At 40.3% G+C, this 15,868-nt stretch overlaps 2 protein-coding genes across 4 annotated transcripts; both read right to left on the bottom strand.

Moving 5' to 3' along the window:
- Nucleotides 1-1,420: 1,420 nt before the first annotated feature.
- On the bottom strand, nucleotides 1,421-10,979 carry cyp27a3 (cytochrome P450 family 27 subfamily A member 3). Of its 3 annotated transcripts, XM_086052083.1 has the most exons (10): nucleotides 10,523-10,979; nucleotides 9,503-9,831; nucleotides 8,143-8,333; nucleotides 7,454-7,665; nucleotides 6,410-6,607; nucleotides 4,806-4,969; nucleotides 4,304-4,473; nucleotides 4,129-4,210; nucleotides 2,387-2,593; nucleotides 1,421-2,209 (listed from the first exon to the last, which is right to left on the bottom strand). In XM_086052083.1, exons 2-10 carry the CDS (start codon nucleotides 9,761-9,763, stop codon nucleotides 2,087-2,089), a joined length of 1,608 nt encoding a protein of 535 aa, XP_085908209.1. In that variant the 5' UTR covers nucleotides 9,764-9,831; nucleotides 10,523-10,979; the 3' UTR covers nucleotides 1,421-2,086. The 3 variants fall into 3 exon arrangements, with proteins under 3 accessions (XP_085908209.1, XP_085908211.1, XP_085908210.1); XM_086052085.1 differs by lacking the exon at nucleotides 6,410-6,607; XM_086052084.1 differs by lacking the exon at nucleotides 10,523-10,979 and having other exon boundaries at nucleotides 9,503-9,976.
- A 140-nt stretch (nucleotides 10,980-11,119) lies between these two features.
- Nucleotides 11,120-15,145, bottom strand: eaf2 (ELL associated factor 2). The gene is made up of 6 exons (XM_086052090.1): nucleotides 14,926-15,145; nucleotides 14,124-14,218; nucleotides 13,915-14,051; nucleotides 13,639-13,820; nucleotides 13,235-13,492; nucleotides 11,120-13,049 (listed from the first exon to the last, which is right to left on the bottom strand). The coding sequence occupies exons 1-6, from the start codon at nucleotides 15,026-15,028 to the stop codon at nucleotides 13,006-13,008; spliced, it is 819 nt and encodes a 272-aa protein (XP_085908216.1). The 5' UTR covers nucleotides 15,029-15,145; the 3' UTR covers nucleotides 11,120-13,005.
- Between the last annotated feature and the right edge of the window lie 723 nt (nucleotides 15,146-15,868).

Genomic DNA, 15,868 nt, shown 5'->3' with positions numbered 1-15,868 from the left:
CTCCTTCTCCTCGTTAACTTGTGCTCTGGGCGCCGCTTTTTAAAAGGACTTTTTTTCCCGGCCCACCAAGATGAAGTGGTCGTGTGATGACGTCACCGAGCATATTTGATTAATATTGATTGATAAACATACACGAGAGTGGGAGTTCTTTTTTTTTCTTCTGTTGACGTTTGTCTTTTAGTTGTTACTGAAAGGATATGTCACGTGACCAGTAGTGCTTGTTTGCGTGTGTGGGAGGGAACCAGCAAAGCGACACTTCATTAGGTACACCAGCACCCTAAAAAAAATTGAAATAAATAAAAGTTTGATATAAAACAAACACGATTGTTTATTTTTAAATCATTACAAAGTGTAACCAGACAATAGGTATACTACACCCAACATCCTGAAATAAAATGAAGTTATGGCCAATTTTTCCAAATTATAAATGTTGTAATAAGCATAACATATTCCATCGCAATAATAATTAAAAAAAACTCGCATGGCACTGGCTGCCCGCTCCAAAAACTAAATAGTATAAATTTAAACATTTTTTTTTAAATTTGGTAGCATAAACTATGGGGAAGCCAAAAGATTTTTTTCAGTGCTAACCAGATACAGTATGTGATGGGAAAAAAGTCATTTTAAATATGGCCAAAATATGTGCATAAGTCCGTTTGTTTATTGAACAAATGCACATGACAGTAATGTATGTTATGACTTAAATGTATATATACAAAAGCTACACTTCAACAACAAACGGTTTAAAGCAAAAATCAAAGTAACCACAAGCTGTTATTTTTTTTTCTCCCCAGTGCAAAGGTCTCGCTAACACAAAAATGCTCATTTTTGCACACATTTTCACAAAATACATTAAAATTGCCACTATATATCGTAGTCGTCTCATGCCACGACATTAATAGCAGCCAATCTGTTTAAAAGCCCAAGTTGTTTTCCATTTGTGATGTTCTAGCACCCTCTGGTGGTTATTTTATTAGTGCAGGTCAATTTGACGCAGGATTGGCCACGCCTATTTCTTTGTGAATGCTATAATTATGCATAAAAACAGAATGGTGTGATCTTTTTTTTTTTTTTTTACAGTATTGTGAGCTTTTTATATATCGCCAACCACTTCACAATATTGTGATAATTATCATATCAGGAGATTCATATGATATTATCGTATCGTGACATTTGGATATCGAGACAGCCCTAATATATACACACACACACATATGCATATATATATATATATATATATATACTTTTTTTTCGTGCATGGCAATTCAAATCCCCAAATTAACAGGCCGACTCACTCACCTGTAGAAGACAGCGCAGAGCAGTATAGTTCACTGTGCCATCCAAAATTTGGAAATGTCTGACTTTCCTTCCATTTTCACATGGATGCAGTAGTCTTAGATCACTTGATACTCTGCCACAATTCTTTTTTTTTTTTTTTTTTTTTTTTTTTATCAACTGCATGTTCAAAGCACAAATTTACAATTGATCTTGAATGCAAGATAAAAGAATCTGTCTTTAGTAAAGAGTGATTGATTCCTACAGTCAATGTCAATCAAAATCATTACGCTCACATCATAGCTCGCAAACGACAAGGCTGAGAAGTCATTGTTTATCATATCATCCACAGTCAAGTTGTTCATGAAATAAAACGCGCACTTCTGCCAGTTTTGCCCAACACTTTCAGAATACAAGCAGGAACAAGCTTAAGCGGCGTTTCGAGCTGTGATGAACGACGAGACTTTTGCGTCATTGATGCGGTCGGTGTCAATTGATCAGTCTGATTGGCTGTTAGCTAGCAAATCATTGCATGAGATAAAAGTAGACTTATGAGTACACAAAAGCAAAGCAATGGAAAATAAAATGGCATTAAAGGTTCTGGATTTGTGTGCTTTGTATTTCATGAAACCTTGACTGCGGATGGTATGATTAACAATGACTTATTCGTTACGTGCACGCGAACGTGCGCGCGCACGCGCTAGCAAGTCCAACGTAATCTACGCCTTATTTTTTAATGTGTCACACACAAAAAAAAAAACAAACAAAAAAAAAAAAGCGCCTGTTTGTTTTCTCTACCGAGCCTTGTCCGTCATCCTCGTCTGTCCGTGAAGATGAGGTTGATGGGCGTGGCCGGGCACAGCAGGGTCCTGGTGATGGGTTTGACGGGAGCGGTGCTGCTCGGGTCGGGCCTCACCTCAAAGCGCGTGATCAGCTTGGGAAACCAGACAAGAGTGAGTCGGCCGATGTTCTAGCTCTTTTTAAAATAGGATGATTTTTTTTTTTTTTTTTTTTTTTTTTATGACGAAATGATTTTCCAAACACAAACGTGATACCCCAGCCTTCTCTTAAAATCCCAATTTGAGCCCCTGACCCTTGTTTGAAAGCCTACCGCGGACAGCAGCAGGTACATCTCCAGCTCGGCCACCCGCCGGCCCAGGCAGGCTCGGATCCCGAACCCGAACGGCACCGATCCGAACGGGTGCCGGTGCTGCTTGGCGCTGTCCTGCCGCAGCCATCGCTCAGGCAGGAAGCGATGCGGCTCAGGGAAAACGCCGTCGTCGTGGGAGACGGCGTAGTGGCACAGATGGAACAGAGTCTGCGGCGGGGAGAACACAGAGCCGTGCTTTGACTCCGGAACGTCAAACTAGGTCTCATCCAGATTGGAACCAGCTCAAATCTGGATGTCAGTGAAAACGCAATATCTAAAGCGCTATTGAACATGTAATCTGTGTAATGTATCATGCTATATGGCTGCACATCTGGATGAAATCCGGATCAAACTGGACATTAGTGACATGTAAAATGTCAATGAATTAACATGGCTAGACACATTCTATCAAACCTACCAGATGCGGGTATTTACAACCAGTTTGAATCCTGACCTAAGCCCGATACAGTTCAATTGATATCAATTTGACAAATTCAGACAAATCATGTCAATGCAGATGTGGAAATTTGTCAATGTCAAACCAGGTGTGATCCTTGTCAAATTTCCTGGTTCAGGATTGACGTGAAAATTGCAGACAATGTCAAACCGGGTTTGATCCAGACTGCACGTTAGGTAACAGTGTGAATGTAACATTAGAAAGTGTGACTTAATATCTTCAGACACTTGAATGGTTGTCAAGTGCTGTGTGTCAGAGGTCAATTATATTTGTCTATGTTATGCTAAATCAGGTGTGGTCCAGATTTGATCCAAATTGCATTTTTTGGCATGAGTGTAACTGCAACATGTTAAGTTTAACTAAGTTTAAATGAACATGTTTAAAAACTGAATAAATGTTTAAAATATGTCAAATTAAATGTTTAAAATCTGTCAAATATATCATAGGTGGATGGTGTTTTAAAGTAACGTCAAATTAAGTGTGATCCAAATTTTTTTTCAAGATTGCACATTTGATAGTGTAAATCGTCGCTGTCCTGCGAAAAACACTTATCTCCAATTTTGGACATTTTTAAAATTTTCGCATAAATGCGATGTCTGTAACGCGGAAACACCATTTAAAATTTTCGCATAAATGCGATGTCTGTAACGCGGAAACACCATTCATGTAAAAATAAGAAAAAAAAATGGAGATAAGTGTTTTTCACATGATAGCGTTGAAATGCAATATGCACAGTGCATTTTTCAAGAATATGTTCCCAGCATGCCCACTAGTTGAAACGCGGCATTCTGATTAATTTTGCGTTTGTGGAATGTAAGTTAAGCAGCAAAATGCACTTGTTTTTAGCCATCTCTGGGGGCGGCCATTTTGTCACTTCTGTCGACTGAAAATGACATCACAACTGCTCACAACCACCAATCACAGCTGACCTGTTTTCTGAATCTGAGCCCTGATTGGTCGCTGTGAGCAGTTGTGATGTCATTTTCAGTCGACAGAAGACAAAATGGCCGCCCCCACAGATGGCTAAAAACGAGTGCATTTTGCTGCTTAACTTGTATTCCACAAACGCAAAATTAAAATGCCGTGTTTCAACTAGTGGACCTGCTGGGAACATATTCTTGAAAAAAATATGTTTGGGTTGACTTCCGCTTGAACATATTTAGAGGTGTCATTTCAAATGTTCTGACCCTCCCATCGACATAACATGTGTGTAACCTTATCCTGCGCGATTTACGTTTATTCTTACATTTTTGGGAAAGAGATGATCCCCCACCACAATCTCATTTTCCACAGTGATGCGAGCGTTTCCTGGTACGACGGGGTAGAGCCTGCGCCAGCAACGCAAAACGTGGCTTGAAAAACACAAACAAAGGGGGAAAAAAAAACACCGCTCTTGGTGGATGGCGCCGTCCTGTTCTCACCGCAACGTTTCCTTAACGACGGCCTTCAGGAAGGGCAACCGGGCGATATCTTCGGCGGCGGGCATCCCGTGGGAAGCGGGACAAACGGCCGACACTTCCCGGTGGAGTTGCTCCTGGATGCCAGGCTCCTTGGCCAGATGGTACAAAGCCCATGAAATTGTGTTGGATGTCTGAAGTACAAGAATATTATGTTTATTCAACCTATCTCATTCAAATAAATGATTTCGTTATTGTGAATAATACAACGAAATGATTAGAAACAACCCATTTTACAGATACATTTTTAAACATATTACAAAAAAAAAAAAAATTGGCCGCTTTATTATAATGAGACAAATTACATATTGCGTAATAAAAAATTGAAATGAGCATGAAGTAGAGTTCGAAGAGCTGCTTGTCCAAGCCGATATTTGCGTTAACAACCCAATAGCGGCTTAACGTCGAACCCTGAATTAGTAGTAAAAAAAATTTTTTTTTTAAAAACACAATGAAATGAGCAGACCGTGTCGACTCCCGCCAGCAGGAGTTCGGTGACGCTTCCCAGGATCTCGGTGAGGCTCATCTTCTCGCTGAGCAGCAGGTGAGTCAAGTAGGCGCCTTCCACGTCGCCGCCCATCTGCTCCTTCCTTCCCAGCTCCTCCAGTTTTTTCTGCACCAGCTCCTCTGCTGCATGAGAACAAACAAGCACACAAACTGTTCACCCAGAAATGGAAGGAAATGTTGACTCTTAAAAAAAAAAAAAAAAAAAAAAAAATCACAAATGTATATAGGCACATTATTTTATCTCAATTTTCTTGTGCCATCAAGTTGCTAATTAAGGCCGCCAGAATAGTGATTAAATTTTTTTGGAACATGTATTTAATCTAATTAAAATCTATATTGATTCATATGTGTCGTTTACATTTTGTTTAATTTGATATGTATTTCATTTTAATCGAGTCGTATTTGTAAATGCTTAGTCCACTTCATTTTATGTAACTTAATTGCTTTTTTTTTGTTGTTCCCATGTTAAATTAATTTCCAATATTTTAATATTCATGAATGGGCTATGGGATTTCATTTCAACAAATAGAATGTAATTGAAATGTCATGTAAAGTTGTATTAGCGCTTGTAGTGCACGATGAACTTTGTGCCTTGAGGGAGGTCATGACAGACTATTCAGTGCATTGACACGGACCAGGATCAAGTGCCCAAATAACTCACGCTTGTGTTCATTTACTCATGTCAACTATTTTTACTTACCGCACACATAATCATTGACGACGAGCTAGATGTGAGGTACACGCACGCAAACGGGCTTTCGCTGACAAAACGAAGGTTTTGGTCATCGCTGTGACATTAACATATTTGCATGTGTGAGTGATGAAAATACAATTATGGTGTGTTTTCGTGATGAAAATAAAAAATATATATATTTTTTTAATGTTCTTGATAAAAGCAAAAATGATTACCGGTACATGTCTGTGCTAAAAGTACCAGTAATGGTAAAAGTCAATGAATTAAAAAATAAATAAATAAAAAATTAATCTTGAGAAATGTTCTATAAAAAAAAAAAAAAAAAAAAAAAAGGTTAAAAGTTCTTAAATTTCTATGTGAAAAATATAATTTGGGGGGTATGTTTTCCAGTTCTCAAAATTATTTTGTGATAAAATCATTTTTGTTTTATTTGAAAAAATATTGAGGTAAAAGTTATAACAAAAATATACTTGTTTGATAAAAGTAGCATCACTTATGTTAAAAATAACGATAAAAATAAATGCAGTATTTGTTTTCGTGATGAAAGTAGAATTTATTTTTGGATAATGAAAGATTGATTGATTGTGTTCATTATTTTTTTTATTATTGCATTTTATTATAATCGTGATAGAGCTAGATTTATTTTTTCATGTTATAAGTAAAAAAATATATATATTGTTTTCACGATTGAAGTATTGCCACTGGTAAAAGTAATAAAAATGTTTTTTTCATTGGATGGCTTCATGATGCCAATGAAAACCCTCACGACATGTTTTGGGGATGAGAGTGAAATGATTTGACAACATTGCGGATTGCTCCCCCCCAAAACGGTTGCATGCTTAACAGTGCTCGTGTGACGGCTGGCTCACAGAATTTGAAGAGGTGGTCCCAGGCGGCCACAAACTTGTTCCAGAAGGGCAGGTAGGGCCAGTAGCGCTTTGGGAACATGATGACGATGGAGGACAGACGGAACATTTCCCCCACCGACCAGATGAACTTCTGCGTCTCCTCGGGCACGTCCTGCTCCAGGCAGCCCAGGCGCGTCTCGAACAGCACCGAGCAGATTCCTCCAACAAACACGCCGCGCACTTTTTAACCTCCTTCGACGCGACACGTACTCCACGCTCATTGAATTAAAACACTGTCATGTGTCATCCTCCATCTTCAGTCCTTCCTTCTTTCCTTCCTTGCTCATTTTCATCCTTCCCATTATCGCTACATCTTTTATTTCAGCCCTAATTCCCTCACTTCCTTTTCGAAATCTTTGTTTCATTCCCTTTCCATCCTTTTCTCCCTCCCTTCATTATTGCTCTCTTCCATCTTATCCCGCTTTCGTTGCTCTCTCCTTCCTAGCCAGCATCTTTTGTCTTTCCTCCTTTCAGCCTTCCTTGTCTTGTTCCCATCCATCCTTCCTCCCCTGTTTTCTTCTTCCCATCCTCTTTCCCTCCCTTGCATCTTTCCTCTTTCATTTCTTCACCTTGTTTCTTTCCTTATAGGATTAACCCCACCACTTCTTTCCCTAGCTCTTCTTCGCTCTTGAGTTCTTTCCGTCATTCATCCTTCCATATGATCCTTGCTGTTCCTTCCTTTCACGCCATCCCTTGCTCCCGTCCTCCCTTTCACCGTACATACTTTGCATGCTTCCTTTGCCCTTCTTTGCCCTTCCTTGCTTCCTTTCATTCCTACGCCCTACCACCCTTCATTGAACAAAGCTGCGAATCGTTTTTCTACATGTGATTTCTTACTTTTGTATTTTGGATATTTGTATACAACTTTTTTTCCATGTTGTCATAATGGGGCTTTGAGTGTAGAATTTTGAGCAAATTTCACTTTGAAATGAGGTTGCAACATAAAATAATAGTGGAAGTGAATAGTTCTGTGTTTGTTTTTTTTTGTTGTTGTTTTTTTTTTACCTTCAAAAGCAAACTTGTAAAGTTCTTCGGTCATGTCGTGCACCAGGCCGGCTGCGCTGCCGTTGTGTTTGTTATTCTGACGCAACCGGCAGAGCCGCTCCACAAAGTCGGCCACCACCAGATTGATGGTGTCTGCGTAGGAGGCCACGTGCTTAGGCTTCAGCATGCGAGGGTTGAGGATATTCCGAATACGCTGCCAATTGGCCCCCATCCTAAACACAAACAACACCAAAGAGTTAGCTTCAAAGCTAATACGCTAACATGAAGCGTCACATCACAACTTTATTCTCCAATTCTACATTTTTTTTTTTTTCAAACAATTCAGAAATTCTTCACACATTACATTTTTCAGTCACATTTTATTTATACTCATACTCCTAAAACAATTTGTTCCTCAGCATATAATTACTTTTTCCTCCAAATATTACGATAACTTATACACGTGACATTCCGACTTTATTCCAGTAACGTTCCCTTTTTTGGTTTTGTTTCCCGTGCTACTTTCTCCCTCTAATTCTTCACTCTAGAAATGTTTGTTTTAGTGTTGCTAAGACACAGCATGTACCGCATAGGGAAAAGGTCATGGTACAAGTCAGACAGGAAAAACCGAAGGCCGACAAAGACCAGAGTCAAGAATCTAGAGCGGGTTGCCGTGACGTGGCCAAAAAAGTCGAGTTGTTGCCACTCACTCGGTGAGGGGCCCGTGGGCTTGGTTGCGGACCTCTCGGTAGTGCCTCCAGTGCGGCATGTCGGTGCGGACCGGAAGTCGGCCCTCTTGGCGCAGAACCTGCTCGATGAGCTCGGCGCTGGCCACGTTCACAACCACAAGGGGTCCGTAGGTGGATTTCCACAGGGGTCCGTATAGCTTCTTGTGCTCGATCTGGAAGCAAAGACCGACTTTTATTTACCGTGGTCATATTACTGGTCTAAAGGTTGTAATATTATGGTCGTAAAATGTATTGTTGTGGTATGATTGTGACTGTTGCGGGTCTTGTCAGATGGTATAATTGTCTCTCGCAATAATACGATTGTGCGGGGAAAAATATTTTATTCTCGGTTTTTTTCCTTATATTACTTTAACCTCCAACATCTTTAAACTTGTTCACATAACATTTGGACTTTCCTTTTAATAAATATAATACAGTATTAAGATTTTTCATCATCATCATTTTTCTCATAATATTCAGATTTTTTCTCGTCATGTAAAGACTTTTTCTTGTGAACACTTTAAAGGGGAAGTCAACGCAAACATTTTTTCTTTTCCCCAAGAATATGTTCTATGTAAGGCCACTAGTTGAAACAGGGCATTCTGATAAATAGTGCGTTTTTGGAATAAATGCTAATCCACTCGTTTTAAGACATCTCTGGAAGCGGCCATTTTGCCTTCTGTCGACTGAAAATGACATCACAACTGCTCACAAGGACCAATCAGGGCTCAGATTCAGAAAACAGGTCAGCCGTGATTGGTGGTTGTGAGTAGTTGTGATGTCATTTTCAGTTGACAGAAGACAAAATGGCCACCCCCGGAGATGGCTAAAAACGAGTGCATTTTGTTGCATCATTTCTATTCTACAAATGCAAAATGAATCAGAATGCCGCGTTTCAACTAGTGGGTCTGCCGGGAACATATTCTTGAAAAAAAATATGTTTGGGTCGACTTCCCCTTGAAATCTCGTAACATTATGGCTAATACTGCAACTTTCCTCATTACATGTATAATTTGATGACATCGACTTTCGTGACATCACAATTTAACTCAGGACTGTAACTTTCTCGTAACATATTTTCAATTTAAAATGATGAGTTAAGATTAGAAGAGTCAAGACTATAATTTCAATGTATACTGAATATATAAGAAGTACAAATAAATAAATAAGAAATAAACAATTTTAAACATTTTTTGTTTTTTGTGTAAAGGGAGTCAACATTGTGAATGGCACCATGGCAACCTGGAAAGTGTTCCGGGCACGCAGCAACGAAACAAAAACAGAAAAAAAGAAAAAAAAAAAATCTAAATTAAGAGCCGTGAACACAGCCTGGCCTACTTACTTGCATCTGCTGCGTAGTCTGGAAGTATCCCTTGACGAAGAGCCAGTAGAGCGTGCTGAGGAAGCTCGGCCCGCCCAGCTCGTCCATGCTCTTTACCCGGCTGACTCCGTCCGACACCGCGCCGGTGCAGGTGGACGATGCGTGGCAGCGCGCCGGTTCCCCGGGCTCGGTCGCCGCAGCCGCCGCCGGGGTCTCCGTGTGGATCCAGCGGCGGGGCCGGTGGGTCCGCAAGCCGAAGCGGGTGGCAACCTTGGCGAACATGTCGCGCTGTTCTGCAAGCGGAGCTCGTTGGTCGTTTTCTTTTTGTTGTCTGCAAATGGCGCTGCGTGCTGAGAACAATATGCGGACTTTGACACGGAGCGACCCACTTTGCACACACAATGACATGAAGAAACACGTTACTCGGATTAAAGTGTTCAGAACTTCAGGAACGTTGCACTGGTGCCAAAAACAATCAACGTCACTCACTATGGTGACTCACTCAAGTGAACCCACACGGCATCTTCACTCTAAAAACAGTTGGGGCAAAAATAACGCCATTATGGGTAAAAAAAAAAAAAATTATAAAAATAAATAAAGACCGACCGCTCCTTAATTAGGTCAAATTTCTGTGTACAAAACAAATACATTATTTGGGATTTTGTGGAAAAATATGCAATTTACCAAATTCTGACATATAGGAGGTTCTGGCCGACGCAAGCAATATTTAAAACAGCTGAAAATTATTTTAGCATTTTTAATTTTACATATAATTTAATGATAATCAACAGTTACATGAAATATATAAAATTATAGTTAAATCATTTTCAGATTTCACTAATGAATTCGATTAGGTGAAAGTAAAACTATTATGAATGTATTCTCATTAGTAAACGTTATCTATATTTAATTACAACTATTCAATAAAATGCATAAATCTTGAACATATTAATATATCCATCATTTTTATTTTAATACATTAATTCATTGGGCTGTCATTTGTTTGGTGCTTTTCTACCTTTGGTCACCTTATCTACCTACCGATGACGCAGCATCAGGAGCAACTGGCAGTTCAGTATCTTGTTCAAGGATACTTCGATATGGTCACAACGGCCGGGGATCGAGGTTGGATCCAGGTTGGGAAACGACTCCACCAATGAGTCATGCCGCCTCATTCTCATTTAAAATTTTTCTTTATAATTAAGCTTCAATTAATTTACTATGCGGCGACCCACGAGGGAGAGACATTGACCAGGAACGTGAACCTTTATGGGAAGGGAGAGAGTTAAGAAAAACAGACATGACTTGCCTTTTTCTCCTTGTCTCGTCATTTAGCGCATCTCCACAAGTAATTATTTAATAAGCAACATTCTAAAAAAAATGTAGCATATCCAACTTACTAATACAAAGTAAATGAATCATTCTCAAGATTACCCGTTCAAGTGGGACAGTGGAGGAGTGGTTAGTCCACCCGCCACACAGGTCTTAAGTTGGGGGTTTCAATTCAGACTCTGGCCTACCTGAGGACAAGCGAGATAGAAAATGAATGGGTGGACCTGCTGTGGCAAACTGGCAATATCCTCCTTTGCTATTTTGCAGGCTCACCATGAAAGAGAAAAAAGACATGAGGCTACATCGTAGTAACTTAGACTGTTGTGTACCCAATTAAATTATTTTATTTCTCCTTTTACAAATGAGGCAAACAGAACTGGTTCAATTCAAAAGACAAGCGGAAAAAAAAAAAAAAGAGGGAAAAAAAAAGGCGGAGCAAAAAGGCGGAGCTCAGCAGTGCCAACATGCTTCCGATTGGTCGAACTGTCGGCTACTAAAACTATATCAAATATATTACTGTATGTTTAGGCCACTCACCGCTTGGAGAAATACATTAATGATTTGGATTCAAGTATCGCAGGTTTAAAGCTACGAGGCATCACTGACCTGGTCGAAAAAAAAAAAAAAAAAAAAAGAAATAACCATGTACAGTAAGCTACCTGTTACCAACTCGCTCCAGTGGCAGATAAACGTGAGCAGCGGGCTCTGTTAGCAACAGGCCACAGAGGCAACAAGGCACAAAAGCATTTGGCTAAATTAGCAATAAGCCTTGAATGTCACAAGCTCAACGTGATACGAGATACACTAGCAGCTGGTTACATTCGCAACCAGGAGGTAGCTAGCCACAGTGACAACTATGCAATGTTGCTGACAAGCCATTGAAGCAGCTATATGCGGTAGCAAGTGGCTATGTTAACGACAAAATAAGCGGAAGGAACAATTATGCATGCTAACAACATTAGCAACTAGCCACTGTAAGCTAGCAATAGACCAACTAGTCAACTAGACGTTAGCAGCTCGCTATATTAGCAGCGAGCCACAAGGGCAACTACTGACACTGTCAACTACAAGTGCTAGCAACTAGCTGATTAGGAATAAACCATGTAGGTAGATAGCTACACTGTCAGTTCGATATGATAGCAGCAGAGTGCGTGTCACAGCATGTGCTAGGAATGTTAGCAACGCTATAGGTAACTAGCTTCATTGGAAACTAGATACACTAGCACAGTTAAAAACTAGCCAAGGTGATAACTAGCTATACTGGGGACTACATATTCTAGTACCCTTCCCAATTAGAACAGAGGCAACTAGATAAGTGCTCAACTTTGGCAACGCACAATGGAGGAAAATAACTACACAGTCAGCTGGATACACCATCATCGTTAGCAAGCAGCCAAACAGAAAAGTAGTTACAAGACACGGAGGTAACTGGTTGTACTGTCAACTACATATGACAGCAGCGTTAGCAATTAGCCACAGACTCAAGTAGCAACACTGACAACGAAATGTGCTCGCAAACGTTAGCAACACACAATGGTGGCAACAAGCTACATCAGGGTTTCCCGAAACAGATCGTGATGTAATTTTTAACTGGAGGTTATTTTTCTTTAATTCAACGGACCTTTAGCATTTGCTAACTTGACCTTTTTGACCGTTTCCCATGACGTCTATATTTTCTATTTATTTATAAATAGTTTAGGTCATTGTTATGGCAATGAATTATGTTTTTGTGATCGAATTTGTAAGGTTAGGTCCTGCATAAGCACAGAATTTGGGCGAAAGCCTGAGCTACGTCGCTAACACAAATTCAGCTTGAACGATGAGTCGGGTGAATAGTAGTTTGGTCAGCGTGTGAATATTAACATGAAATGAGCGAATGAATGAGCCAAGGCATTGGCTTTAAAAAAGAAAAAAAAAAAAAAAAAATCAAGGTATGTTTATGTAGACATGCAACCATGTAAGGCACATATTGTAAATTACCCATAATGCCGAGTTGAAATGTTTAACCACTGCAGTGGGTGTTTTAAGACTTGATTGGCTGACATTTAAAAAAAAAAAAAAAAAACGTTTTATCCGCAGGAGTGACCCAGGATTTCTGAACACATCGCTGCTTGAATTACAAAACAAAATAGATCTAATCAAGAGAGAAAGAAAAGAAATGGAAGGTAGCGGACGTCCTGGCTGGTGATTGGTCAGTCGCTTTCGCTGCCCGATTCGCTTAACTGGAGGTCGTTCTCTGCAAGACAAAAGCATGAAGCATTGACACAATGGACGAGTCTCATGGTAGGCAAAGGACGGCGGAATGTTCTCAGGGAAAACAAAGAATCTCAAAGTGTGGACCAAGTATGTCAAATGTGAATGAACGCGCTCCTTGTTCCTTTGAAATTAGTCATTTAATAATAATGCAATAGTGTTACTCACTGAGTGTGTTCATGAGCCCTCCGCCACCTCCTCCTCCCCCTCCTCCCTCCTGCTGGCGGCTGTTGGTGGTGAGGACGGGCATGCTGTGGTTGCTCTGGGCCACCGCCGCAGTAGGGGGCACTGTGGTGCCGGTACTACCGGCGCGCTCGTCCTCCGAGTCGCTGCTGCTGGAGCTGTCGTCGCTGCTGGAGGACGAGGAGCTGTTGGAGGAGCTGGCACTGCTCATCTGGTCCATGACGCGCGCCTCTGCCATCAGCTCTGCATGTGGCAACACAATTAGACGATGAGCATTGGAATTGCATCACACAAAACACATTCATGGTTAGGTCGGTAGCTGCCTACATTTTTAATGCAAGTGGGTGGGTCTAAGCAAATGAGGTAGGTAGGTAGGAATAAACTGGCACCTTTCTCAATGTCGTCCAGGGGCGATGTGGGCGATGTCTTCTCTTTGGGCGGAGAACTTTTGGATCCTGCCAAGCTCTTGCTTCCACTTCCGCTGCTACCGCTACTGCTGCTCTTCATCTGCTGGCCCAGACGACTGGTCTGCTGCTCCATGCGGGAATGAATCTTACTGCTGCCCTCGGCCCTGGAACACATACAACAAAAAGCCTAAGAACAAATGAAACCCTACACAAGTAATAGCCCGTTTGGAAAAAAAAAAAAAAAAAAAACATCGGCACCTGGTCTTCTTCACTGCAATATTGCTGCTGAGCTTCTCCAGTCGGTACTCGCCAGTGTCGTGGTTGACGATGAGGATACATTCCTTCATGTACGAGCGCTTGGAGCCCTTGAAAACTGTCACCGGGGCACTGGAACCCTACAACACATTTTAAATGAAAAAAATAAACTTTAAGAAACAATTCCCACCTGTAGGAAACTCAAGGCTCACCTCTAAATTGGGCAAAGTGATGGTGACTTGCTCTCCTTTGCCCACTTCCAGATCCCCTTCACAGGCTGTGTCAATCGAAGCTGGTTTGAAATCATCTGGGGAAGAAAGTGGAGCATTTTTGCAAATGAGCTGAACAATGTTAAATTAGAAAAGGTGCGACATGTCAATTTTAGAAAAACAATACTGAAAAAAATGGAATTGGAACTTTCTAAAGCTGCCATGAATATGACAACCATATAAATTGGAATGGTTTGAAAAATAATTAACCGGATTAGAAGTGAACTAGGGCAGGATGACGTCTTCATGCAACGTGATTTTTAACCATTGGAAAGGTGTGACTATAAGAATTTGGGTGACGTAAAAATTATATAATAATAATGTATTGTACTATACAATAATAACTTGAGAAAAACATCGACGTCAAACAAGACAGTACAAAATGAACCTGTGTTTTTTTTTTTTTTCTAATATATAACTTCAGCCATTTGCAGTGGTACAGTCAGTGTGCTGCCACAAGATGGCGGTGTTGCCTTCACCGACAGTAGGCTAACACACGAGCTAACATTGGACGGCTGCTACCGGTAGTTTTCACGGAGAATAAACACGTTAAAAATTAATTAACAAGAAAAGACGACACCGCCGTGACACAAGAGGCCAGTACACATAGACTCGGGAGGCGGTTAGTTTTGTTGGAACGGCGCCCTTCGAATGAAAAGGGAATACTCTGCCAGCTAGCATGCTAAATATTAGCCCGTGTGGGCAAGGAGAAAAAAAAACACATAGCATCTGAAGCTTCACTTACATCGCACGGTGTGGTAGGCACTTTTGGGGTGCTTCTCGAACGTCTCCCCCAATTTCAAGACGTGCTCCTGGTTGTCAAAGTTGGCGTAACTTGTTCCATTCATCCTGAGTTTGGCCAGATGAAAACTTTTGGCAGCTTTTTTTTTTTTTTTAATTATTCGACGGCCATGCAACGCAAGGTGCCGCCGAGGTCCGCCTCTTCTTCTTTCTGATTGAATCGGGGTGGACAGTACTGTGTTCTCATTGGCTCACAGGCTGTCAATCGAATTGACGTCAGTATTAACTCAAAAATGAAGGGGAAAATGTCATGTGCTCTAGTAGTAGTATTATTATTATTAATTTTTTTTTACAGAATTCTTAAAATATTACTGTAAAATTATGTTTTTATTTTTTACTATAATTTTATTTTTTATTTAATACACAATGATATTATAAATCATTCATTGTCATTCATTCATGTCATTCATTTAGCTGGTATCAATTCTCATACGAAATGTGTTTGGGTTTTTTTTGATCGAAGTTGTTGCCTTGGTATAACCAACTGTTAGTCTATTGGCATTTGATCAATTTGCAATCGAAATTTTACCAAAATACAGGGCAAGATGTTAAACCCTTATCAATGTGATAGAGCACTTTTTGACCCGGGGTTGCTATCTTGCTATATAATAGCATATCGACTGTTAGCATGTTAACATCTGATCAATTCTTACTCAAAATAGCTGCTCAATATGGGACAAGACTTAGCAATTTTTGGACTAAGGTTTCACAGCAAGGACGCGTATTGCTGCAACACCAGAAAAAAGTTAAATATTTAACATGCTAAGTTTCAAGTTTTCTGACCCGGAAGGAATTGCTTGTTTCAACGTGAAATTTATCACGTTCTAACATGCATCTTATCACATTAAAACATGACATCATGCGATACTGAAGTTTTTATTTTTTTT

Source organism: Filicampus tigris, chromosome 14, assembly GCF_054856515.1.
Source record: "Filicampus tigris isolate MCC_2025a chromosome 14, RoL_Ftig_1.0, whole genome shotgun sequence".
Lineage (NCBI taxonomy): Eukaryota > Metazoa > Chordata > Actinopteri > Syngnathiformes > Syngnathidae > Filicampus > Filicampus tigris.
The sequence above is the reverse complement of the archived record's forward strand: the minus strand, read 5'-3'. Positions and strand labels throughout refer to the sequence as shown.

Coding starts and splice junctions, on each gene's coding strand:
- eaf2 (XM_086052090.1), bottom strand. CDS start 15,028: ATGAATGGAACAAGTTACGCCAACTTTGACAACCAGGAGCACGTCTTG. Junction 13,493..13,638: donor CCTGGACGACATTGAGAAAG/GTGCCAGTTTAT, acceptor TGCCACATGCAG/AGCTGATGGCAGAGGCGCGC. Junction 13,050..13,234: donor AGGGCTCATGAACACACTCA/GTGAGTAACACT, acceptor TTTGTCTTGCAG/AGAACGACCTCCAGTTAAGC.
- cyp27a3 (XM_086052084.1), bottom strand. CDS start 9,889: ATGTCATTGTGTGTGCAAAGTGGGTCGCTCCGTGTCAAAGTCCGCATA. Junction 2,594..4,128: donor ATCATCTCTTTCCCAAAAAT/GTAAGAATAAAC, acceptor TCCCCGCCGCAG/ACTCTGTTCCATCTGTGCCA. Junction 2,210..2,386: donor TGTACCTGCTGCTGTCCGCG/GTAGGCTTTCAA, acceptor TGGTTTCCCAAG/CTGATCACGCGCTTTGAGGT.